At 38.9% G+C, this 25,902-nt stretch overlaps 1 protein-coding gene across 1 annotated transcript in view; it reads right to left on the bottom strand.

Annotated features, from left to right (window-relative positions):
• Positions 1–54: 54 nt before the first annotated feature.
• ZNF704 (zinc finger protein 704) overlaps positions 55–25,902 on the bottom strand; it is a 329,242-nt gene continuing 303,394 nt past the window's right edge. The window contains exons 5-9 of the mRNA XM_044665818.1: positions 25,028–25,128; positions 23,217–23,484; positions 22,181–22,285; positions 6,348–6,445; positions 55–3,184 (exon numbers count right to left, since the gene is read on the bottom strand). Coding sequence (XP_044521753.1) covers positions 3,073–3,184; positions 6,348–6,445; positions 22,181–22,285; positions 23,217–23,484; positions 25,028–25,128 — 684 coding nt within the window. The 3' untranslated portion in view covers positions 55–3,072. The remainder of the gene's footprint in view (positions 3,185–6,347; positions 6,446–22,180; positions 22,286–23,216; positions 23,485–25,027; positions 25,129–25,902) is intronic.

Raw genomic sequence — 25,902 nt, 5'->3', positions numbered from 1 at the left:
TATATATATATATATATATATATATATATATATATATATAGAGAGAGAGAGAGAGAGAGAGAGAGAGTGAGTCTGGTACCCAATAAACACACGTCTTATTTTGCAGTGCTCATCCCTGGCTAATTTGGCGAATCAGTCTGAATAATGATGGCTTTAAGCCAGGAGTTCTTAACTGGGGTCTGTGAAATTGTTTTTTTTTTTTTTAAGTATTTTGCTAATTGTATTTTTGGTATAATTAATTTCCTTTGTAATCCTAGTTATTTAGAACATTATATGGAGAAAGGGTCCTTAGGCTAAGCCAGGCTGTTGAAGGAGTCTCTGACCCAAAAAAGGTTAAGAACTCTTGCTTTAAATAGAAGTGACAGTTTGTGTAGGAGCCCTGTGGAGGTGAGTGGCTGGGCTGTCTGCCGCTCGTTACAACTACTGGTTCTGAAAATTAGTTGATGACTGAAGATGGGGAGCGGAGGTTATCTAACATACGTTTGGGGAGCATTATACCGTCTCCCAGGGGACAGAGCACCACAGCCACACAAACTGATTTCACGCAGAGCTACACCTTGGTTTTATGGGATGTGGGGAATTCAGTTCTTTGCTATTGGCTACTGAATCTGAAGAACAAAACCAAGCACTAGATTCTGTCAGTAGATCAGGTAGCTTTGCAAAACAGACAAAATTCCATTTCATAGTCACAGATAGAGCCCTTAATTCTGCTCACTGATAATATTACAAGTTATAGGAGAGGCCAGAAAGTCTGGCTGGCTTAGTACAAACCCCATACCATATATGTGGAACTGTCCAACTGAAAAGTAGTGTCATCTTGGTCACAATAATAGGCACGATGACATATGAGGGAAGAAAGATCCTTGCTTTTTGAGGGGGAGGGAAGACTATGGGCAAATAAATGTGTGAGAAGATGGAAGAATTTTTCAGATTGTTTTCATGGCTGACCCAGGGAATGTCATACTATATAGCAAATATTAGAAAGTACTACTTTTTTTTTTCAAGGATTATGGTACTAAAGTTGGGTGAGGTACAAATGCTATTTTCTGATATCTAGAGTCAAGGGTTTAAAAAAAAGTATAAGTAGAACTGACTAAGAAGAAGTGATCAAACCAGGCTAGTCTATTAACCCCAAAGAAACAAAGAACCATGGTTCTCTCTACGAGGGATCTGAAACAAAAACTTGCCAAAAATTTAAGAAAGCCTAAATAATGGGGGCCAGAATATTGTACTGTGCAACCTACTGTACTTCCTTTTGTTATTTTTTTAAATATGTAAAGGGAAATCAGGCATAATAGATTTCAGTTCAGAAATGTGTATGTATGTGTGTGTGCAATTTTAAACATAGTAACACTCTTCCTTTGTGCAATTTTACTGAACATTCCTATGGCTGATGCTAATTTTTAAGTTCTAAACAAAACATCCTCTAAGGTGCTAGTCTTCTTTGCACAGGGGTAGGAGAGAGTAAATATTTAGTAGGGAAATAAGTTGGATGGAAAACTAACTTATTTATAGGACTAGGCCTAGCTCCCAAATGAAAAAAATTTTTTTTTCTTAAAAAGCTAAGGCCTCAGATCTTGTAAATACCACCTACTTTAAGACTTGACCCTCCCAAATGGAGATATTCCTATAACTACCCGTTGTATTATCCAACATGGCATTTTCCTTTTATTTATTGTATTTTCCCCACCAGGGTAATTATCAATAAATAACCCCCAATTTTTCAAATGATAAAAAATAAAGGTCTGTATCTTGCATCAACTCCTACAAAGATCTATAGTATTCATTAGCCCATATACCAGACATGCAAAAGCATAAAAATCTATAAAAGTGCACTCAAAATAGGAATTGGTTTTTTAACCTCAAGATGGGTTTTTAGAATGGACAAGACTATGTAGGTTGTGCTCTGCTCTTAAAGCTAACCCCACAGGTTTATGTGTATGGGACATTTCTGCTTTTTTTCTGAAAACCATTGTAGAATTTTCTTTCTTTTTTTTTTGTTTGTTTTAGGGAAAGGACTAGTGACCCATTAAGCTGGCAACAGTCTCACAAACAAGCAATCATAGTAAACAGAGCTGAGCTGCTGGTTTGGATCACATCCCTGAAAAAAAGGATTAAGGGTTACCCAGATGGCTACATGGACCAGTTCTTGACGGAGTTGCAACAAGATGGAGAGAAGCAGGATGCTGCTTCTCAGGCTTGGCCACTACGTTATAGAAAGCCAAGTAATTAGAAAAAGCTTCTTGGGAAATCAAGTGAAGCTCCCAGATGTTTCCCAATGATGACAGCTGGATTTCCTGATCTCAGCTCATGGCTGAAGTTTGCTGGTGATTTCCATCGTTTGTTATCTTTTTTGTGTTCTTGAAAGTCCCGGGGGGCTTGCAGGTTAATAGTTCCCACAGGACTTCTGGTGTGTGGCCATTTTTTTAAAAAAAGAAAACCCCAAATGGAAAAGAAATCATGAGTGCCGTTTGTCCCTAGAGCACGGCAGGGTATGCATGGCTCCAAGGAGTCAAATGGGAAACTGAAGCAAGACTGTTCACATTGGGAATTACGGAGTAGAGTTCATTCTTTGTACAAATGCTGTTTGAATAAACGGTAGCTTATGTGGTGGGTTGTTTCTTAAAGTGTCAGAAAAAAATCTTGCAAGGTGTGTTAGTCAGAAAACATAGCAAAAGATACCTCCATTCTAGGGAAAGAAGAGTTTGTTGTTTTAACTGCTACAGAAGTTCACAGTACAGTTACAAGATCTACTGGGGCTGGCCTGGCGTGGTAAGGAAGTCACAGAGCAAAAGGTTAACTTTTTTTTTTTCCAACTAAAAAAAAAAAAAGTTATAGCTGCTCCAGGTTGGATACTGGTTGGTGATGCTAGTTACGGTTAAATTTTTTTTGCTGTTCTTCCACACACAGGTTTCTTGAAGGGCTTCACCTTGGCTACGAGTGCATTTTGTTGTTAATGCAAAAACCTCTTTTCAAAACCAGGAGTGGAAGGAGAGGGCAAGAAGAGTATCAAGGGCAGCTGTAGGCAGGCTCTTGGGTGTCCACACCCTGCACCTTTGAGGCTTCCACTCTTCAGTCAATGAACCTTTGGCAGGCCTTCTTCCAACGGCAGGCGGTGCACCACATGTCTCGATTCTCCATGCCATAAACCTTCCGGCATTTTTTGCCCTCCCCCCGTGGCTTTCTGTAACAGAAAAGAGGCATCTAATCAATGGTGGTTCTCAGAACTTGCTCTGGAACCTGTACATGTTGGTAGGGTGGCATGGCATGGTAGGTAGAGAGGTCTTGGAGTCAGGAGAACCTCTCCTTTCAAATCCTGCCTCAGACGCTTAACTAGTTATGCTACCAAAGAGAAATTCCTGCAGTCTCAGTTTCCTCACCAATGAAAGAGGAATAGTACATACTTCAAAGAGATGCTGTGAGAATCAAATGAGACAAGTCATGAAAAACAAACCTTAAACCTTTATATAAAGCTTTATATAAAAGCTATTACTATCATTAAATCTATTAGTAGGCATTTATTAAACACCTACTATGTGATAGGCACTGTACCATTTATTAGATACATTAGTCTCCTAAAACAGGAAAAAAACAACAGTAAAAACTATATGAAGAAAAAAGAATTTTGATCTGGGAGCTCAAGTGATTATTAAATTTTGGGAATGGTACCACTGAATTCTAAAGTTTAGGTCAAGAATACAGGAAACCTTACTGTACCTTTTAAATTTTGATCTCCCTATTTGTGGGATGAGATGGAACTCCACTAAACCTTTTTAGAAGTTAGTATGGTATATAATGGAAAAAACACTGGCTTTGGGAGTCACAGGACCTGGTTCAAATCTTACCTCTGTGGTTATTACCTAAGTGCTACTGGGAAATCCATTTAATCTTGTGGGCTTTGGTTTTCATATCTGTTATAAGAGGGTATTGGGCTAGATGGCATCTAAGGTACCTTATAGCTCCACGTCAATGATTTCTTCATGAATTTTTTTCTGTTAAAAAGAACAGCTTAAGTGTTCATAACAGTTGAAGCTTCTTTTTTTTATTTTTTTTAAAATTCTGAACTTAAATAGCAAGAAAGAAGATTACCTTTATACAGAAGAATGCAAAAAGATCATATATAAAACTGTGAATGTCACTATTTCCTACCATTTGCCTTTTTTTTTTTAACCATTCACTTTTTTTTTACATGTTCATTTGAAAAGTACCTTCCTTTTTGGTGTTTCTTTCTGAAATTCACTCTGTTTTCATCCATGAATTTAAAAATATTTTAATGACCTCCCCCAATTTGGCATTGCTATCCCTCTTCTCCCTACTCATAATCAAAAACAGAGGGGGAAAACCCCTTCTAACACATAAGCACAGGCAAGGCAAATCTACACATTGGCAATCTCCAAAGATGTGTCTTGTTTTACTTGGAGAATATAATTTCTATATCAGGAGGTGGGGAGCATGAAATCATGGATCATTATTGGGTCTCATGACATAGCTGGTTATTGAACTGATCAGAGCTCTTAACTCTTTCAGAGGAAATTTTCTTGACCATGTTGACATTGTATCAATTATTACAGTTCTGCTTGCTTCACTATGCATCAGTTTATAAATCTCAGGATTCTCTGAAATCATCTCTTTCACCACTTCTTATGGTATAATAATATTCCGTTATAATGTCCACTGTGGCATTCATATATCACAATTTGTTTCACCATTGATCAAATGATGGGTATTCCCTTAGATTATTTTTCTCCCTCGATACTCTTTCAGAGTCCTGCTCTATAAAGATGTTTGCTACATTTTCCTTCTTTAGAATGCTAGCACTGCAGCATCAAATAGTTTTTTCCAGTTACTCAAATACATTTGTCTATGCTTTTATGACTCTATCTAGTGTTTACATTTTAACCTTCTTTTTCAGAGAGATGATAGCAGAGGAATCTGAGTTATAAAGCTGACAGACCACTTTCCATAAGTGTCTATCAAATACATCAATCACCTGAGACACGAGGGATGAAACTGAAAAACTGAGGTCTGGGGTATTAACCCATCACGATGAGGTCATAACAAGGATGCCATGTTGCTTTAGTGGGCATGAGGCGTTGGAAGTGGTGATGAGGGTAGGGATTGAAATGCTTAGAACATGCCCAATGGGAGGCTGAGTACATCAAGATCATTTCATCTTTCTTTGTTCTGGTCTTTTCATCATGGACCATAAAAGCCAAAGATCTAGGGCAGTGTTGGCAAATTATTGGCATGTGTGCCACCCTCAGCATGGGGGAGCTGCTCCATTCCCCCTCTTCCCAAAGCCTGAGTACGTTTCTTGCATGCCCTGCCCCTCGGTCCAGCCGACCAAAGCAAGCACTTCTTCCCTCAGCTCTCTCCAGTAATGGGGGTGGGGGTGGGGAGAAGAGGGAACTTCATAGATAGCTTGAATTTGCCCTCTGGGCACTCAAACTCTAAAAGCCTTCACCAATGCTGGTCTAGGGTGTCTCAGTGTCATTACAATTATACTGGTCACTATGGAACTTGGTTGTTTCCAAGGTCCCCATGGTGGGCTCTGACTCCCCCTTGGTCATCTCTGAGAGTACTTCCTGGCCCCCTCCACATTCCACTTCACCTTTTGCTACTCTTTGCCCCAAGCATAAAAATTCTTAGTTATGGCTCTTTCTGTAAGGTTTTTCAGAGCTATTCTTTGATTTATTAAGAAAATCTAAAATCTCAGTTGATGTAAAACTCAACTAATGAGTCCTGGATTTAAGTTGGCAGTGTGAGCACATAACTGAATTATTATAGATTAGAGTAAAAATCTGATCCTTGAATTTATATAATGATAGAGCCGCAAACCCAATAAACGCATTTACCTATTCCTCAATAAAACAAACATTATACAAATTTCACCACTATTCACCTTCACCTTCCAATGAAAAACTCTGGGTCAGTGACTTATGAATAAAAAAAAAATGGGACTGAAGGAAGGAGGATTTTAGTTAGTTCATTACACCAGAGGTCAGTTTTAATGGAGATTCTCTTGTTTCTCTGTCCCCCTGCTATATTTCTTTCTTTCTGTCATTCTTTTTTTTTTAAACCCTTATCTTCTATCTTAGAATCAATACTGTGTATTGGTACCAAGGCAGAAGAGCAGTAAGGGCTAGGCAATGGGGGTTAAGTGACTTGCCCAAGGTCCTATAGCTTGGAAGTGTCTGAGGCCAGATTTGAAGTCAGGACCTCCTATCTCTAGGTCTGGCTCTCAATCCACTGAGCCACCTAGCTGTTCCCATATCCTGTTATTTTTTCTAACTGACATTCAGCTCTCATGGAACTGGACTTGCTGCTCTGCAGTTCAGTACACATACCTTAAGCTCACTGCTCCTCTGGGAGGTGAAGACAGGACTGAATGAGTCTGTTGTCTCTGCTCTCCTATGCCCACAGGACGATTGTGTGTTGGGGAAACCTAGTTGAAAATACAATTTATAATGTAATGTCTGTTTTATTAAAATCTCCCTTCTCATCACAATGTGTTGTGCAAGAAACTTGGATACACAGACAGACTACTCAAAGACATACTCTCTGCTTTTCCAGAGTTGCCTTTTAAAACGGACAAGATAATGACAATATGGCTTTAAAAAAAAGGCAAAACAAGAAACACTATATATTAAAAACAGTGACAATCAAAGAACAATACCAAGTTTCTGGAAGCTGTTGATAATGCTCTGTATTTGAAAAGGGTCATGAAGAATTGGACGGAATGGAAAAAAAAAAGACAACACATATTTGAAAAGAACTTTTAATTTTCAAAAATAGAAAACATTTTATTTATATTTTAAAACACTTAACAGAAACCAAAGGGCCATGCCTTCAGATTCATGAAGTATTGTATCGAGTAGTACACTTCCCCTGTTCTTCTTCTAGAACAGTGATGGCAAACCTATAGCATGGGTGCCAAAGATGGCATACAGAGTGTTCTCTATGGGCACGTGGGCCACCCTCCTCACTAACCCCCCACCCCCAGAGTTTGTTATTAGAAAGGCAGAGGGACTCAGACAAAGTTGCTCTTCTCCCCTCTTCACTGTGCCTGATGACATTTTTTCACATCACCTACCCCTCTGCCCAGCAGCCCAATGGGAGTGCACAAAGTTAGGTAAGATGGGCAGCTCACAGGCAGCAGAGCTGGAGGGGAGCAGGACACCACTCATCACCTGCCCTTCTGCCCAGCAGCCCAATGGGGAGGGCTTCCTTCCTCCGATGTCTGGGGTAAGGAGGGTGGGGTGTGGCTCTCAGTCTCTGGTGGGGGGCTGACATGACACTCAATCTAAAGCAGCGTGGGTGAAGACATGGCACGTATGCAGAGCTAGCACTTGGGGACCTGCTCTGTTCCCTCTCTTCCCAGCAGCAGAGGACATTTTTTTGTATGCTTTGCCCCTCTATCCAGCCACCCAAAGAAGCACTTCCTCCCTCAGCTCTCTCTGGTAATGAGTGGGCTTAGAAACAGTTTGAATTTGTCCTCTGGGCACATAAACTTGGAAAAGGTTCACCAACACTGGAAGGGATGGGGGAGGGGAGGGGCCTGGCACTCCATCTCTAAAAAGTTCACCACCACTGTTCTAGAGGATCACTCCAGTATTAAATACATGTAGTAACAATTTTTGACTACTATTTACTACCATTTTTGGACATCTTTTAATTTAAAATTTCTCTCTCTCTTCCCTCCTCCCTCCCTAAGATGATGAATAGTCTCTTTAAGGTTATATCTATATTTTCTTGTTATATATATTTTCATATACCTGACATCATATAAGTCACATTTCACACAGGCAATAAAAATCTCATGAAGGATATATAGTGGAAGATGGCGTATTTTGATGGGCACTAAGATTCCAATAGTTCTTTCTTTGATTATGGACAGTATTTTCACCTTCAGTCCTTTGTGTTTATCTTGGAGATTTGCTTTGCTGATAATGGTTTAGTACACAGTATATCATCATGTAATATTTCTGTTATTATATACATTGTTCTCCTGGTTCTGTTCATTTCACTTTGTATTAGATCATATGTTTTTCCAGGTTTTTCTGAATTCATCCTGTTCATTGTTTCTTATGGCTCAATAGTATTCCATTACAACTATATATCACAGCTTGTTTCTCCATTCTGAGCCTTTTTCCATATTGCTCTCTGGAATGGTTGTATCAGTTCACAGTTCCACCAACAGTGTAATTCATGTCCCAATTTTCCCAAAGCCTCTCCAACATTTACTATTTTCCTTTTTGGTCATGTTAGTCAATCTGGTAGGTGTGAGATGGTATCTCATAGTTGTTTTAATTTGCATTTCTCTAATCAATTGTGATTTGAAGCATTTTTTCATATGACTATACTGGCATAGGTTCATCTTGAGGGGAACAACCTCTTCCACATTAATTTTCTCCCAGGCTCCAAGGACAGGGTAAGTGCTCAATCAGTATTTGTATATAATTTAACTGAGTAGAATGAACTCATCCCCTGGATGAGTAAGTAGCATAATAAGAAGAGACCATCTGTTGTCTTGGCTTTGGATCTAGTCACATCCCCTTCTGGTTTCCATTTCCTGCTTACAAGACGTATCCTCCCACAAAGCTCTATAAAACTATTTATGACATTGAGAATGGGGTTTGGAGACAAGGCAGTGCAGAGGAGACAGGCAGGAGTGTCTTCTCCCTTGCAGTTCTCTCCATGGTCTTCCTGGGATATAGTCTTGACCTTGGTCATCTTCCTGGTAACCCAGTCTACAATCTCTTTGATGAAAATGCTGTTCTCTGGCAAGGGGAGGCATATGGGCAGAGAATCACTGGTTGGATATAGCTCATAAAAAACACAAGAAGAGATAAAAGTGAACCTAGACACCCTCTCCTATAGAAAGTGCTCCAGGGCTGGTGCTATCTTGTGTCTATCCCTTCCTCCACTCCTCTGGTTCAAAGATCATCAGGTCTAGAATTTGAAAAGCTTTAGAGATCATTTTGCCCAATGATTTACTCTTAGAGATGGACAGGGAAACCAAATATCAAAGTGGTTGAATGGGCAAGGCCATATGTATGGAAGGTCCAGGTCAGACTCTATGATCCCAAATAAAATGATTTTTCAAGAACATCACCAGGGCTAGAAGATTTCTCCAAAATTTCATCATCTTGTCTCCTCTCCACCTGCAAAAGTCCTGACATCCCCATATCACAAGATGGCAAAATCTTATACTCTTTGTGTTTATTTATTCTCTACCTCTTTCTCTTCTTCATCTGTGTTGGAAACTTGGGAGGTCTTCATATAGAATACTGTGTTGATGATTTGGGGGCAGGTTCTTTGGAATTCTGTTCTGAGAAGGAATGTGGGGTATCTCTGTACCTGACTTCTGTGGGAGGACTGGTTGCATGTCCTTATCCAGTGGCTGTTGTCTCTGGAGTGATCTGCCCAGTACATCTTGAGGGACTTGCTGGGAAGCAGCTGTGGGCTCCTGGGCCAATTCCTGGTCAGTTAAGAACAGAGAATTTCTGGGCCTTTTGCACTGATGGCCAGATGAATCATGCAACCATGGCTTTGAAGAGGTTTTGGGATCCTGAGACCTCTTGGCAGGATGGGACAGGAGATAGGGAGGAACTGAATCTGCCTTGGGTGGAGAGATCACTGATTTTTGAATCTGGGCCATGAAGTCTGCTTCTTTCTGGAAAGGCTGTGTTAAACTTCTGTATGTCTTCTCGATCCAATTTTGAAGACTCCAGTCTTTACGCAGGGGTTGTTGGGGAGCTTCAGGTTCACTCTGAGCTAACTGGACTGGAGGTAGCAGAGTCTTTTGAATAGCTTTGGTACTGAGCTTTGCAGGAGTCCTCTCAGCCCTTTGCAAAGGGACCTGGGGAGGCTGTACTGGATGTGGAGATATTTTATGTTTTTTTTTGGGTGGAGGGCAAGGGGGAACAGGTTGGCATGGATGCTGGATGCAGATGAGACTTTCAATAGGATCCATATACATAGCTTTCCTCTTTTGAGGAAGGTTGGCCTGGCTGGGCTGGGGTAATGGTTGTTTTTTTTAACTCTTGGGACCTTCAAAGTTTCCCTTTGGGTCTCATTCGTGGTTTCCAATAGCTTTCTCTTCATGCCAATTTTGGTTCTTTGGGCTTTGATAAGGGACTCCTCCTGAGGGAGTTGTTTAGCCAGGGGCTTCTCCTCCTGCTCCTTGGTCATGACTTTAAGGCTGGGGTACAGGTCTTTTGGTGGGCAGTATTTCTGACACTGAGGGGCCTCTGACTTGGGAAGCTTTTCTGGGGGAAGGTGTTCCTTCTGCTCTTTCCTTTCCTTTGCTATGTGCCTTTGGCAAAGTCTGTCTTGGAGTCTCTTCTCTTTTTGCAATTCCTGCTCCTTTTGCTTATCTGCCTGAAAGACCTGCTGGGCAAAGGCTTCATCTTTGGTGGTCTTCACTTGAATGTAGGTTTTGATCACTGCTGGGTCCTGGACTATTTCACTTCACACACACTCCTTGCTAGATTCATCAATATAAGTTCTGTGGATAACCAGAGACTTGGGATTCAAGGTGACTGAGCCCCCATCCTGCTTCTCTTTCTTGCCTTGGTCCTGGAGGTGAGCACCTGAATCTCCTTTGTGAATAAGTTGGTGCAGTTCTTGGAGCTCCTGCTTTTCCTTTTCTCTCTGCAACTTCTTAGTAGTGGTCTTACCATCTAGGAGGTCCTCAATTGTTTTAGACATCTGGTCCAACATAGGATCATTTTCTCTGAAGAAAATGATCCTATGTTGGACCAGACGGTAAGACCAAGAGCTGCACCAACTTATTCACAAAGGAGATTCAGGTGCTCACCTCCAGGACCAAGGCAAGAAAGAGAAGGATCCTGGCATCTACTGAGCTTGTTCTGAAGGTAAAAAATTCTTTGGACTTCTTCCTGGTAGTGTCTCTGCTGCTCTGCTATTGAGGAATGGGACACTTGTGCAAATTTGGTATGGGCTTTAAGGTTGGCCCCTGATTGTAACTCCTTTGTAGATAGGGTTCGGACAGCTGCAATCAACTCCCAGCGCGACAGCTTCCTGATCCTCCACTGAGACCCCAGATGTCCTCAGCAACTTCTGGGCTTCTTTCATGGGGAGACATCGAAGGTCTGCATCAGTACCCATGACCCTCGTGACCTGTGACCGGGTTTTGTTCTCCTTCGGTTTGCAGGAAACTTTGACATAGGAGGTACCCTCCCCACAGCCTGTGGGGTCAGCTTCCCCTGACACCTCCAGTAGACATTGCTCCTTGGTGGCTTCTAGGAAGGCCCCAGATACATCATCTAGACCCTTGTCTTCATTGCTTGTCTCCTCTGTATTCAGAAGAGATAGCTCTCCATAGCCAGCATGCTATATAAAGTACAACATTTCTCTGGGGTCATCATGACCTCTTCCTCTTTGCTTGGCAGGCAGAATCTAGTCTTTAGCACCCACCAATTAGAATAGGGTCCTGTTGGATGGACATCTGAACACTTAAGGAGCCTCCTCCGAATACTGCTTTCAGAAAGTCTGGGAAAGATCCTGTGGATGGTCCTCCATTCGAATCCTTTGAAGCCTGTGAGGGCTGTTCCAAAATTGTCTATATATAAACACCTGAAGGAATTCATGGATGTAATACTTTGCCTTTTTTGAGTTGGGAGCAGGAACTTCATCCAATGGGCACTGCTACCCAGGGTAAATATGTCCTTCACTTCCCTCAGAAAGTAGCCTTCTTTGGTCACCACAACCAGGAAGTCTGTGTCTGCCATCTGATGTAGGTAGATGGGAGCCCGAAAAAGTTTGTTCTCCAAAGTGTGTAAGGATTGTCCAGCATGGACAATGATTGGAGCTGAAGGTGACTCCTAGGGCCAACTTTCTTCTTTGAGCCAACCTTCTTTCTTGGAGTGACTCTCTTCTTGGAGTTCACTCTCCCTCCACTAGACTCCCCTTTACCAGACTGCTTTCATGGCTTTTATGGTTGTTTTCTGTCCCTGTCCCTTTTCACAGGGGCCAATAACAGCTTCCAAATTGTCTAGCACTTCCCAGGGGTGAATATTCATCAAAAAGGGTTCATACTTTCTGAGGGTGTGAACAAGTTTCTGACTGTTTGAGTTAGAAAAAAAGGTGGAACTCTCCAAGTATCTTGCTGGCTTCTCACCTAGCACTAGGTAGGATGTGAATTCACTAAGAGGCTTGTGAGCTCTTCCACCTAGTTCAAGCTTGTTTTGATTCAAAGTTATTGCCAACCAGTGTTAACTCTAAGTAGGCTAAGAGAACAAAGGATTCCCTTTTCACAAGTGTGAACTCAAAGAGAAACAAGAATTTCCTTTTACACTAGTCAACTGGGGATTAAGTGAATTGCCTAAGGTCACACAGCTAAGAAGTGTCAGAGGCCAGATTAGAATGCAGACCTTCTCATCTTTGGTACTGGCTCTCAATCCACTGAGCCATTTAGCTTTGATTTCTTCTTCTGAAAACTGCTTGTTCATGTCTTTTGACCATTTATCAACTGGGCAATAGCTCTTATTTCTATAAATTTTACTCGGTTTCCTACATATTTGAGAAATTAGGTTTTTACCAGAGAAATTTTCTGCAAAATTTTCCACTAGTTTCCTGTTTTCCTTCTAATTTTGGCTTCATTAGTTTTGTTTGTGCAAAAGCTTATTTAATTTCATGTAATCAAACTTTTTTTTTTTTGTTTCCGGTGATCTCTTTTCTAGTTTGGTCATAATCCCCTCCCTTATCCAAAGTCTAGTTTACATCTATTTTTACATATCCTTGTTATGTGTGAATCCTTCCTGAGGTGTCAATCCTCCATGAGAAGAAGGTATAAAAGGATGTCAATCCTCCATGAGAAGAAGGTATAAAAGGATGTCAATCCTCCATGAGAAGAAGGTATAAAAGATGTTTTAGTGGATGGAGAGCCAGGCCTAAAACACATAGATTGGATCAAATTCAAATAACTGGATAGGAGTTGAGGTTTCCAGAGTTTTAGCCCTTTTGCTTCTTTACTTCATTAGCTTACCTCTAATGAACTAACTTTTGTTTACATTTATAGAGGCAATTCAACTAAATGTAAGTTCTTGAGAAAAATTTGAAATTCTTTGAACTTCATTCAGATTGTGTAGGAAGAGGGCTCTCTTTCTGTTCAGGCTGTTTGGATGTCTGAACTACTTCAGATTTCCCCTCCTCAATCATTCTCTCTTGTATGACTAACTTCACAAATCAGTTACAGATACAACAACTTCTCTATACAGTTTCATCCTGTTTGATTTTTCTCTAAGCATCACCAAGAATGCATCAGAGATTATCTACTCAGGGAATTGTAAGTTTCTTTTCAAACTATAAAGTCAATTCTCAGTTCACAGCATTTTCCACATAAAAATCATGAATACAACCTGATCTTCTACAGATGGAAAACAATGAAGCAAATTAAATAGCAGAACAGATATTTAGGAAGAAAAATGTCTACTGCATAAAAGTACATTGCTTCTACCACTCTTTAGAAAAGAAGTCACCAATAAGTATTTCTTTAAAGTTGTTTTCTTTTAGAGGGTTTTCACACTAATATTTTCCAAAGAATATTTTATTCATGTAACAATTCCTTCTTAGATTACACCTTACTCCCCTCTGTGTACTTTGTGACCTAGAAACACTGGACTCCTTATTGTTCCTTGAATAAGACATTCCATCTTCTAATTCTAAGAATTTTCTCTCTCCTTGGCCTCCTTGGATCAGATGAAGTCCCATCTTCTGCAAAATCCCTTCGCTGTTCTCAATCTTAGTGCCTATTCTCTGAGACAAGCCCCAATTTATCATATCTATACCTATATCTTTTGTATATTTTTGCATGCTGCTTCTTCCATTAGAGCAGGAGTCGGCAACCTTTTTGGCCGTGAGAGCCATAAACGCCACATTTTTTAAAAATGTAATTTTGTGAGAGCCGTACAGTGGTCACAGTGCGCACTCCTGTAACAGCACCTGAAAAAAAAATTGACTTTATGGCTCCTGCAGAAAGAGCCATACATTGCTGATCCCTACATTAGTGTGAGCTTCTTGGGAGCAGGGACTAGTTTCTTTTTTTGCAAGTCCTTGGCAAATAGCAGGTGTTGGCTTAATAAGTAAATGCTGACTAACTGATTTCTTATGGAAATATATACTAAGCCCATCTCTCTTCCCCTTTCTAACTTCTGTAAAAGATAATCTAATTAAGTAATTTCAATTTATATTCATTGTTTTATACCTCTGTATAACTGTATTCTCTACATGGAATCCTATTAATCAGTATTTTAATGATAAATTGTAATCATAATAGATTTCATAATAAGGAATAATTCCAGTTATTACTGGATAGAGTAAATATGTATGAGAATCAGTAATCAATAATTGTTGTATGCTTACAATTAATAATAGAATTCCTTGTAGATATCTTTGCCAAGAAAAGTTGGTGCATGCCCTTAGTGTGTAGAATGTTTAGAATGTTTAGAAAGTTTAGAATGTGTCCAGATGCTTCTGAGGTTGTTATCTCATTTGGCTCTGAAGCTACAGAACAACCTTGGCTATCTTCATGATCACCATATATGGATCAGAGAGCTACACAATCTACTTTATAGAAAAGAGATATGACAAAACCTTACCTTCTTGACAAGAAAACCCACTTGGCAGATTTTTTTGGCAAGAAGGTCTCTGCCCCTAAGGGAAGACCTGATCTTCATAAGAAAAACTCTACTGGCCCCTGCTCCAAAGGAAAATGACCTTCTTGGCAAGAAAGACCCCGCCTGGTAGACGTCTTGTCAAGAGGTGCCCTGTCTCCATGGGATTTTTGCAAGAAAACAAAGGACCTTGACTTGGCAGAACCACCCTCTCTAAAATGAATTTGTATAATCTGTCTCTGTTTAAATACCGTGTCAGCTCAAAGGCTCTCTCAGGCTACTGGGAAGACCATAGATTTCTGCTAAATGCACATTTACGATGAATGCTGTTTTGCCCAGAAGTTTGTTCCCAATATTCTTATCTTTTACACTTCCCAATTCTTTCTTTAGGCCACATTACATTGCAAAATAATATAAATAACTTTAGTCTTATGTATTTTGCCTATTCTTAATACCCTTATCAATCTTTAACTATCAATTCTAACCTAGCATCTGTACTGAAATTAAAAAAAAAAACACAACCCATTATCAAAGACCAGTTTCTTTCTTTCTTTGCTGTTGTTTTTAAAACTCTTATCTTCTGTTTTAGAATCAAAAGTATCTGTTGCAAGGGAGAAGAGTGGCAAGGGCTAGGAAAGGGGTTAAGTGACTTGCCCAGGGTCACACAGCTAGAAAGTGTCTGAGGCTAAATTTGAACCCAGGGCCTCCTGTCTCCAGGCCTGGCTCTCTATCCACTGAACCACCTAGCTGTCCTGACCTAACCAGTTTCTAAAGAGAAACCTAATCAACTCAGGAAGAGGATTCTTTTCCCCAAAAGTGATTAGGGTAATGATAATAATGAGAAGCAAAAATGTCTAAAATTAATTCAATTAGCAGAAGCACCTTGCTTTACAGCATTTTTAACCATCTGGAAGTAGACTCCTTAGGTGCGGCTATAGAGGGATTCTTATGGATTTTTGTCTTTCATTTGGGAATACTATTAATTGTGATGAAAACAGCTTATGTTATCAAGACTTGAATGAATGCCTAGGGAAACTCTGCCCCTTTTGAATTTTTCTCTCTAAGCAAAAAAAAAGGCTTAAAATTAAATTAACAATTTTATCTCTGGCAGGTTTGTACCCAAAATGCAAAGTACTAAAGTTTTTCTTACACATTTCTTTATCTAGTAGAAAAAAATCAATTAAGTGCCCTTGTCTCTAATACTGTCAATTGTAATTAGTTGATGTATCTTTCTTAGCTTTCTCTGAAGCTATTGTTAAAATCTGTATTTCCTTCAATACCTAGAACACTACACAGTAGATATCTATTAAATATTTGTGGAATGAATGAACATATACTATATTTTTCTCTCTCATGGCCTCAGATATTCTTTAATCTGGATGAAGGGAGTTAGAGGCAGTTTAGTGGAACAGAAAAAGCAGTGGTCCTGATGTCAGAAGCCTGGTTGTTCAAATGCTGGCTTTCCCACTTATTGATCATTCTATAAAATGAGGATTAAAATTACTTGTACTATCTAATTTCATGGGTTTGTCAGAAAAAAAACTCATCAAATTCATATTTATATACTCTTTAAAAAAAAAAAACAACCCTTGCCTTCCATCTTAGAATTAATACAGTATCTTGGTTCCGAGGCAGAAGAGTGGTAAGGGTAGGCAATGGGGGTTAAGTGACTTACCCTGGGTCACACAGCTAGGAAGTGTCTGAGACCAGATTAGAACCCAGGACCTCCCATCTCTAGGCCTGGCTCTCAATTCACTGAGCCACTTAGCTGCCCCATGTATACTCTTTTATAGCATCTAATGATTAAGAATAACTTAATTTAACATTGTACTTTGGTGTAATGGTTGCTTGGTGAGCAGGAAATAATATATTAGATTTGAATTCTAGTCTTATTGATTACAATATTGCAATATTTGATATTAAAATGTTTGAGTTTCTGAAATGTCAGTACTTGTGACATGAGCATATTTCTGCAAAGCTTATCTTCCATATCTAGAATGAATTCCTTCCTAACCTCTTAGAATCTCTAGCTTCCTTGAAGACTTAGCTCTCAGATCAGGAAGCTTTTTCTTAACTTCTCCTTCCTCAAATGATCTGTTTATGTATTGTTTTCCTCATTCATCTGGAGATCAGGGACTGTTGTTGTTTTGTCTCCATTTTCTCAGTGTCTTGAACACAAAATAGGCACTTAATAATATTTGTTGAATTGAATCAGAACTGAAAATGCAGCTATACAGTTTTCTTCAGCTCTAGATTACCATGGATGTGGCAAATATTTATAAATTAGTACTGTCATTTATTAGTAAAGGTGGAGGGATATTAAATGACAATACTGTTTTTCCCCCCCCTCATTTTTCCTGGGGATATTGTTCATATGGTCTGACTCAGGAGCCTGGACCTACTTCGAGTACAGCATACCCTTTCTTCACTCCTGCCCATCTCCATCAATTCAGAAATGTCAGCCTGAGCTAATGACCCATGTGAACATCAGGGTTTTCTGTCTAGCTTAGTTCAGCAGGCTTAGTTTAAAGTTGTCAGTCTCAAGAAATCAGGTTCAAGTTTGTATCTGGTTATCTGTGATCTTTGTTTGATATATCCCCACATGCTATAAATTCAACATAGAGCTAAGATAGAGAAAAATCCTCTTTGCCTCACCTGAAAGTTTTACTTATTGATAGAAGGGGTGCCATTAGTAAGATGGGAGAATTTCTTATCCAGTCATAGAGGAGGAAAGAAGCCCTGCCTGCCTCTTCATCATGCATTGTTCTAAAGCTTCCTAGGATGTCAGATGTGAACATCAAGCATGAAGAAGGATGAATCATTTTTTGGAGTGCCATTAGGAATCTCTAAAAGTTCCTTTTTTTTTTTTTAACTTCATTCATATACTCTTTTACCAAAAGATACCAAATCTATAGGTTCATAGGCTCTTGATGCTAGTCATAAGGAAGCAGAGTTAGGAATAGAAATAATTAGAAGGAAAAAATGGGTGATTAGGGAAAACTTTTTCCTGAAAGATGTAATTAACAAGTATTTTTTCCCTCCCAGAATACAGAAGATGAAAATGTCTTTTTTATGTTTATATAAGTATGCAAATCAGCCTTATCTGTTTTAGTAGCTCTGGGAGGAAATCTTATCCAGGGAACTCATTAGGGTCAAATATTCTGGAATTGTCCCTTCTCCCCTGCTCTGCAAACGTCTGGATTTCATAGACATATATTATTCTCACCTAATGAATGGGGGGAAATTATTTACCCACTTAATTCTAAGTCTTCAAAAATAATCAAATCAAGTAAAAACATATGGGAGATGCGTGTGTGTGTGTCTGTGTGTGTGTGTGTAATAATTCTGAATACTTACTTTTGAAGTACAAAGAACACTTTATAAAGTGGAGACTGCTACACTTTTTAGTTTAGACATAGCCTCAGACATCATTGATGCCAGCTCATTATAATTCATAATTTTCCTATCTACCTTTTGAAAACTCTTTTATACTCATTTAGAAGAATTAGAATTGACTTGCATAGGGAAATTATCTGTTCTTAATTTCAGTTTGGTTAGCATTATTCTAGGCACCCAACTGTCAGAGAAAATTTTTGGAACACTGCTGCTGAATAACACAGGAGAGCAGTCTCTTAAGAGTCACTCATTTGCCACACCATGATGGGGTCTTTTTTTACTAGCCAAGAATGGAAAGAGCCTGTAAGAAGCCTATAGTAAGCAACTGAGTGGTGAGAGTGCTTGGCAATGGACAAATAATCAGAGGACCCAGAGCTCTTCTCCTCTAGAGTAAAACAAAAGCCTTAAAAATATTTAATTTTTTAAAAAAGCCAAGTATTAATGAAGGCTTGGCCAGAGTGATTCCTGAAAGGAACTACATTCTAAGCTGTGTAAGACTAGGCAAAAACTGTGTCAGCATCCTGTATCGAAAGAACAAACCAACAATTCTGTCAAGATTTGCACTAAGGAGCCCTATTCATCTTCTTTCTTTATTCCTCCCCCACTCCCCATCCCAATACTTCTTAAAAGTTCCCTTATAACTGTTAAATGGTCAAACATGGGACAAGTCACTGAAACTGCAAATACTGATATAAAGGTGGGAACTCAGTCATGTTTCTGTTCATGAATATTATCACATTCTTCACAGAACAGAAAAAAATAATAAAAGCTATCCTGCAAGCACCATACTGTTTTCTAAGAGAATGCTGAGTGCAAGGCAGGTTTAAGAACAATAACAACAAAAACAGACTGTAAGCCAGGGCTATTTCTCTATCAGAATGATGAGTTCATCCTTCAGCTTGAAGAATGTCAGCCCATCACAATTTGATCTGCCAGACCCCTAAACTTAGGTTTTATTGCATTCTATCTAGTTATGAAGGCCCAACTACAAGCATCAAAATAAGATCAAGATTGGTCAGAAACTTATACCTGGACTATGACCATGGCATCTCTTCTATGAACCTGGTTTTACTCTAGGGTACCAATATGACTCAATCTACTGAAAATGTTTCCTAAGTCAAAACCTCAAACATTGTTTATGTACTCCAAACACTGAAAACAGTCTATATGTATCTCTATAATTCTGTTCCTGTTATACCACGTATGTATTGATGGAGTTGTTTATAAAAACGACAGTGCAAGGCACAAAGGCTTTTTCTTGACTACCTGAAAAGCCAAAATGGATTGAATGTTCACCTCTGCTGGGAACAATCTGTCATTGTGACAGGGGATCAATGTTCTTGCTTGAAGTAAACTAACACCTACATGTCTAATCTGTTCCTCTCTCCCTTCTACACTCAGTGGTGCTGCTAATTGCATTCTTGGGTCCCCAGTGCTATTGGCAATCACTCTTATTCAACAAAACTGGGAACTCTGACGATGACTGTGGATCTATCGTATTGTTTGGAAATCAAATTCCAGGAGTATTTTACACTTGATGAGCTCTGCTGAGACAGGGTTGCTGAAAACGTTGTCACAGGATGCCTTTTGTTGTGAGCTATTCCTCGATGGAATTTAATAAATATTCATTGATGGAGAGCAGTATAATTGATTCAGCCACTTTCATTTTTATCAGCTCTGCAGGATACTATTGCCCTTGCTGAAAACCTCTGGGAGTTGCTAAAGGTTGACAGTAAGAAGCTTTTGAGAGGAGCTTGGAGAAGGGAGTGAGGAGGAAAAAGCAAGTTAATATCTATTATCATAAGCCACTTACTAAGCCTTATCGGAAATTAAATACAACCATGAGTATCAACAGTGTGCAGGTCTATACATTATATGATAAGCTATAAAAAGGACCAATATATTTTTAAATGAAATGGTTTAAAATCAAGGAGCTTACTGGTGATTATCAAGGCAGCAATCATCTAGTAAGTCAAATCATGTGCTTTTTATGTAATATTTACATTTGAACATCCATGTACCAATTTATTTTCAACCTCTCAAGTAGTATGGATTTCCTAGAACATGGGGGAAAATAACAATTTCAATTTTTTTTTTGTTTATTCAGAATATTATACCTATCATTTTAAAAACCTAACTTTTCGGTCTCTCCAGTGGTTTCAGCTTAATCACATTGACTATTTGTTGGCTTAATTCCTCATCTATTTCCTCTTTCTGCTCAAGTGTTTGTAGTATTTGGATACTTTTTGTTCCTGTTTCTGCTTCCACTGATCTTTATTTGACTTTTCCTTATCAGGCTTTATCCCCTCTGGTTCCTCAAATTCCATATGTGAATATGTTTCCTTATTTTACAGAGCTATTTTATTTCACCTGCTCCCTCCCTCTGCCCTCTTTTACCTATCTCAAATCTTCTGAATGTGGTATAATGTCCCAAAGAGACATTCCAGCCATTGGTCCATTGGCTCAACTCCCCAAATATCAGGGATAACACTGACATCGAATTTGTTATCTTCTGTTAGGATCTCTAGATCACCTTGCTAATTTTTCATAGATAGCAATCAGCATGGTACAGTAAAGTACTGGATTTTGAGTTATAAGATCAAGGTTCAAATCTCAGTTCTGTTATTCCTGCTTATATTACCTTGGGCAAATAATAAACACTATGGGCCTCAGGTTCCTCTGATAAAACTGGATTAAATGGCCTATAATTACTCTTTCAGCTACTGTAAAAGGGAATTTTTTGTTCTCTCGAGTGTAAAACTTGTGAAAGGGAATCCTTTATTCCCTTTGTCTATTTTGAGTTAACACTTAGTTAACAATAACTTAAGTACCCCCAAAGACAGGATTAACTCTCCTTTGTCTACTTTTGAATCTAATCAACAAAAGCTTGAACACCCTACTTGGCACCAGGTGGAGGAGCTCTCTACCCTTTCAACTCAATCAGCCAGGAAATGAGAATTCACACCTCAGTCAGCCAAGAATTTGTGAACTCTTTTGATGAATATTCACCTCTCCAGAAGGTGAGAAGTGGTTCCCACAAACACTGCCCCCTGGGCAGTACTAGGCAATTTGGAAGCTATGATTGGCCCTTGTGAAAAATGGGAAGGGACAAGAAGGCCCTGAATTTCTAGGGTTAAAAAAGCCGACTTCAAGAAGGAAGTCAACTTGAAGGAGTTGAACTTCAAGAAGAAAGTCAGCTTCAAGAAGAAGATTGGCTCAAGGAAGAAAGTCGGTCTCAGGAGTCATGTCTTGACTTGCCTCTTGGAGGGAATTTGGGTGAGGGGATAGCTGGCTTTCCCTTCTTGTCTTCTGGAGACAGTTTAATTCCGGTTGAAGGTTAATAAGTCCTGGCTGAGTCAAGCACTGAACATTATAGCATTATTTAGTTAGATAGGCTAATGTTCTTTTGTATTTCTCTGCTTTTACCCTTTCTTCCTCTTTTATAAATAAAAGCTATTAAAAGTCATTTTGACTTTGAGCAATATTACTTTGAATCCGCAACAACCACTATTATTTATAATCTTCATACATTTTAGTCAAACCATTAAAATTTAATTCTTACGCTCCAAAAATAATATATGTTAGCCTCAAGTTTCATTCCTGGATCTTTTGTTAAGATTTTGCCTAGGGGCAGCTAGGTGACTCAGTATATAGAGCACCAGGCCTGGAATTGGGAGAGCCTGGGTTTGAATATGGCCTGAGATGTTTCCTAGCTATGTGACCCTGGGCAAATAACTTAACCCCATTTGAAGGAACAGGTAGGTTGTTCAGTGGGTAGAGAGCCAGTCTTAGAGACAGGATTCAAATCTGGCTGAGGCACTTCCTAGCTATGTGACCTGGGCAAATCACTTGACCCTCACTGCCTAGCCCATACCACGAATATACAATATCAATTCTAAGATGGAAGGCAAGGGTTAAAAAAAATTTTTTTTTTGTCTATTATGAACTTTGTGACTCTCAATTGTTCTTCCTGTGTTGTGTCTATTTTCTATGGTATCTATTTGGATAGAAATCAGCAGTTAGTTTTTTCCCTTTTCCTTCCTTTTCAATTTAAAGCCCTTTTTAATTAAGTTGCAATTCATTTGTACTCCAACTTCAGAATTTGTCCTTGATTTGATTTCTTGTGGTTACATCCTCCCACTTACTGGAATGCCTGTGAAGGTAACTGGCGGAGATTGCCAAGAGATGCTAAAGCTGCTGCCATTAGGAGAGAATTTTGTGGATCCTGGAATGTTCACCGGGGGAGTAGCCTGTCAAAAGTGAAAATAGAAAGTTACAAAGGAATATTCTTCTTCATGGAGAATGTTAACTTGTCACTACCAATTTAGAGCCTCAGAGATGAAGTCGGAACTATATTAATATCTTAAACTAATTATCTGCTAGGGAGGGGATAAACACAGCAAAAGGGAGTAGGTGAGAAGATTCTCTTTCCATGTCTACCTAACAGCTCTAGGGGATAAAAAGAGACATTGTTCAATTGTCGGTTTCTAAAAAAGAACAAAAAAAAAGTACCTGGTAAAAATTTCAGGATTTTCTGTCTAGACTATAACTATGAAAAAAAAAAAGCAGAGATGTTAAAATTTCCACTTTAAACAAGCACAAATAATTTGTGTCAAGTTATGTTATTCTTCCTCTCCAAACAATTAAAAAAAAAAACCAGGGAAAGAAGATGATTGTTCCAGCAGGTTTCAGGATCAACTTTGAGCTATTGTTCTTGCAGAAAGCACTGTAATTAGGGGAGACAAAACAATGGGCTGAATAAGAGTTAATTGAAAGGAGAGATTGTACCACCCCCTCAAGCTTCCAACCTCATAAATACCCTAAATTCCATCCAGTCAAAAGGATTCTACCCAGGGTGGTTACTCCCCATTTCTATTACCTATATCTGAAGGCAGAAAGATATTGTCTGTCATTCCTGCTTCCTTCTCCAGTGACACCTTCATTTAGTACCAAAGAACCAGGGAAAAATCCAGGAAGGAACTGTTATCTAAGGATCCCCGGGAAAACCTACTAAGTCTTGCCTTTTGTTGTGGTTGTTTAAAGAAAAGAAACTAAAGAATCTTAGTTATTAAACAGCAGTGGGTGAAGTTAATAATGATCCAAAATGCCACCAATTCGTACAGATTCGTCAGATCATAATGTAACTGTATTGGGCTAAAGGCTTTGAGAAAGCATTCTCACCTGGTAAGCATGGTCTGTATGTACGAGGTAGAGGGTGGTAGGAGCTGATTGGCTCAGAGGCGTCATCAATTTCGGCTCCGTTTTGGCACATGGAGTTTCAGAACGGCTGGAATCCAAGGTGGGGAATGTTGGAGGAGACACCAGGGACTGAGAGGGAGAAACTGGGGAAAGGTTGCTGAGCCCATCAGCCACTGAGTCTGTATTGAGTTTGATCTCTGTGTAGTAAAAATCTTCTTCTCCATCACTGTAGTCTGAGTCACCTATGCGTCTGGAGGAAAAGCAAAAACAGTTTTACCAGTAATTCTTGTTTATAGAGGCCTTTTAAGGTTTTGGTTGCTATTACACGTAGTTGGCAGAGAGCAAATCTGGAGGTCAGGAAGGTCTGAATTTTAATCCTTACTCCTCTGACTGCTAGCTGTGACAATGATTAGGTCATGGCTTCTTAAAACCTTGATTCCCTCATCTACTAGATGAGAATAATAACCACCCCCATCATCATCATATTCCTTATTTTACATTGATTTTAAAATGAGTTCCTATTAAACCTTCATAATAATAAATAATAGAATAGAATTATAGCTAACATTTTTATACATAATAATTTTGTTACTGTTCAGTCATTTCAGTTGTGTCTGACTCTTGGTGACTCAATTTGGGATTTTCTTGGCAAAGATACTGAAGTGGTTTGCTATTTCCTTCTCCAGCTCATTTTACAGATGAGGAAATTGAGGCAAACAGGATTAAGTTATTTATTCTTATTTATTCAAATGACTACATTAAAAACAATTGAGAGACAGATTCATTCATGTTATAGTAAAATACTTAATTAAGATATTGTTTAAGGAACTAGAAATGAATATTAATGTACACTGGTAAAAAAGAAAATCTCTGAAAAGAACCTATAAAATTAAAGAAACTATGTTGACAATAGTTAATCTTTCTGCATGTTTGTAAGGCTTACAAGGCATTTTATCTACATCATCTCATTTGATGTCCACAATAGCCTTATGAGGTAATTGCTATTACTCTCCCAACTTTAAATTGATACATTTATTTGTTTTTACCAATTACATGCAATAACAAATTTCCACCTAAGTTTTCTGAAGTTATATGATCCAAACTGTCTCCCCTCCTCTTTCCTCCCCCCACTCCTGGAGCTGGTAAGCAATTTGATCAGGGTTACACATGGAACATCATGCAAAACATATTTCCTTATTGCTCATTTTTCTAAGTGAATGATCACATAAAACCAAAACCCCAAAACATAAACCCAAGTAAACCAGTGAAAAATTGTGTGTTTTCATCTGCATTTTGACTCAACAGTTCTTTCTCTGGAGGTGGATGGTATTCTTTGTCATAAGTCTCTCAGAATTGTCCTGGATCATTGAATTGCTGAACTCTCCCTGCTTTACAGATAAGGAAACTGAAGATAAAAGATGTTAGGCAACTTGCCCAGGTTCACAGGGCTAGTGAAGGCATCTGAGATAGTATTCAAACTCATGTCTTCCAGATTCTAAGTCAGCAACAACAATAAATATGTACTTATTATGTTTTAGACACTATACTGTACCCTGGGGCTACCCAAAAAAAAGGCAAAAGGAGACCTTGCCCTAAGTGCATCCAAAAACAAGAGCACTCAGGCATTTTACCATTGTACCATGCAGGTGAAATGAATTGTTAACTATCATTATTATAATTTTCCCGTGCCTGATAAAAAGCTACTAGGTTTTCACTATTCTTGGTTGGGCCAAGTGAGGACAGGTAGTGTTCTGTGACCCTTTTTAGCAGGCTTGCAAGAAGTAGCATCTTACCCAAGGTGGATGGTTCTGATGTGTTTCTGGATTCCAGCAGCTGTGCTTAGTACCTTCCCACAGTTTTTCCAAAGGCATTTGAACATCACCTTCATGGAATTCTATAATGTGGAAAGAAAATTGCATTGAAAGTTAAATTGGTCCACCAATATTTTCTATGTTTTCAGATTTCTTTTCTTTCATCAAAAAACAAACACCTAGAACCTTTCCATCTCGATGATTGTGGTATACAGAACAATGGTGTCAATGCCAGGAAGACATCCGTGAAACTAAAAACATTGTTCTTTTTTTCCAAACAAAAGTTTTATTGAAGCCTTTTACAAAAAAGTTATAGCCATTTCTGGCATTATAGCAACACAGAGAATTAATCAATTAACTACCAACAAGCATTCCTTAAGAGTCTACTAAGGTGCCAGGCAATGGGATAACATTAAATCTAGCCAGAGCTAGAGACAAGAGGTCCTGGATTCAAATCTGACCTCAGACATGTCCTAACTATGTGACCCTGGGCAAGTCTCTTCCCCTTCACTCCAGACCCCAAAATGTACCTTTGCTTATAACAAGGACAGGTAAACAAAACACCTGGCAAAGTAGGTATGTATGGAAATATACTTGTAACTTTCTTACATGTAATAACAAGTATTCCTCTCTGCCAAAAGGATCGTTGCACCTTAGAGTTGGAAGGGAACTCAGAAAGTTCAAAGGTATCAAATTCAAGTAGAAACAATCCTTGCCCATTGAATAATAACTTAGAAAGCCACAAAGTAACATCATCTATATTGTAATTTATTTTTTTTATTTTTTTTCAAACATTTATTAATATTCATTTTTAACATGGTTACATGATTCATGCTCCTCCTTTCCCCTTCGCCCCC

This window comes from Gracilinanus agilis, chromosome 1 (assembly GCF_016433145.1).
Source record: "Gracilinanus agilis isolate LMUSP501 chromosome 1, AgileGrace, whole genome shotgun sequence".
Classification (NCBI taxonomy): domain Eukaryota; kingdom Metazoa; phylum Chordata; class Mammalia; order Didelphimorphia; family Didelphidae; genus Gracilinanus; species Gracilinanus agilis.
Note: the sequence above shows the minus strand (reverse complement) of the source record. Positions and strands in the feature narration are given on the sequence as shown.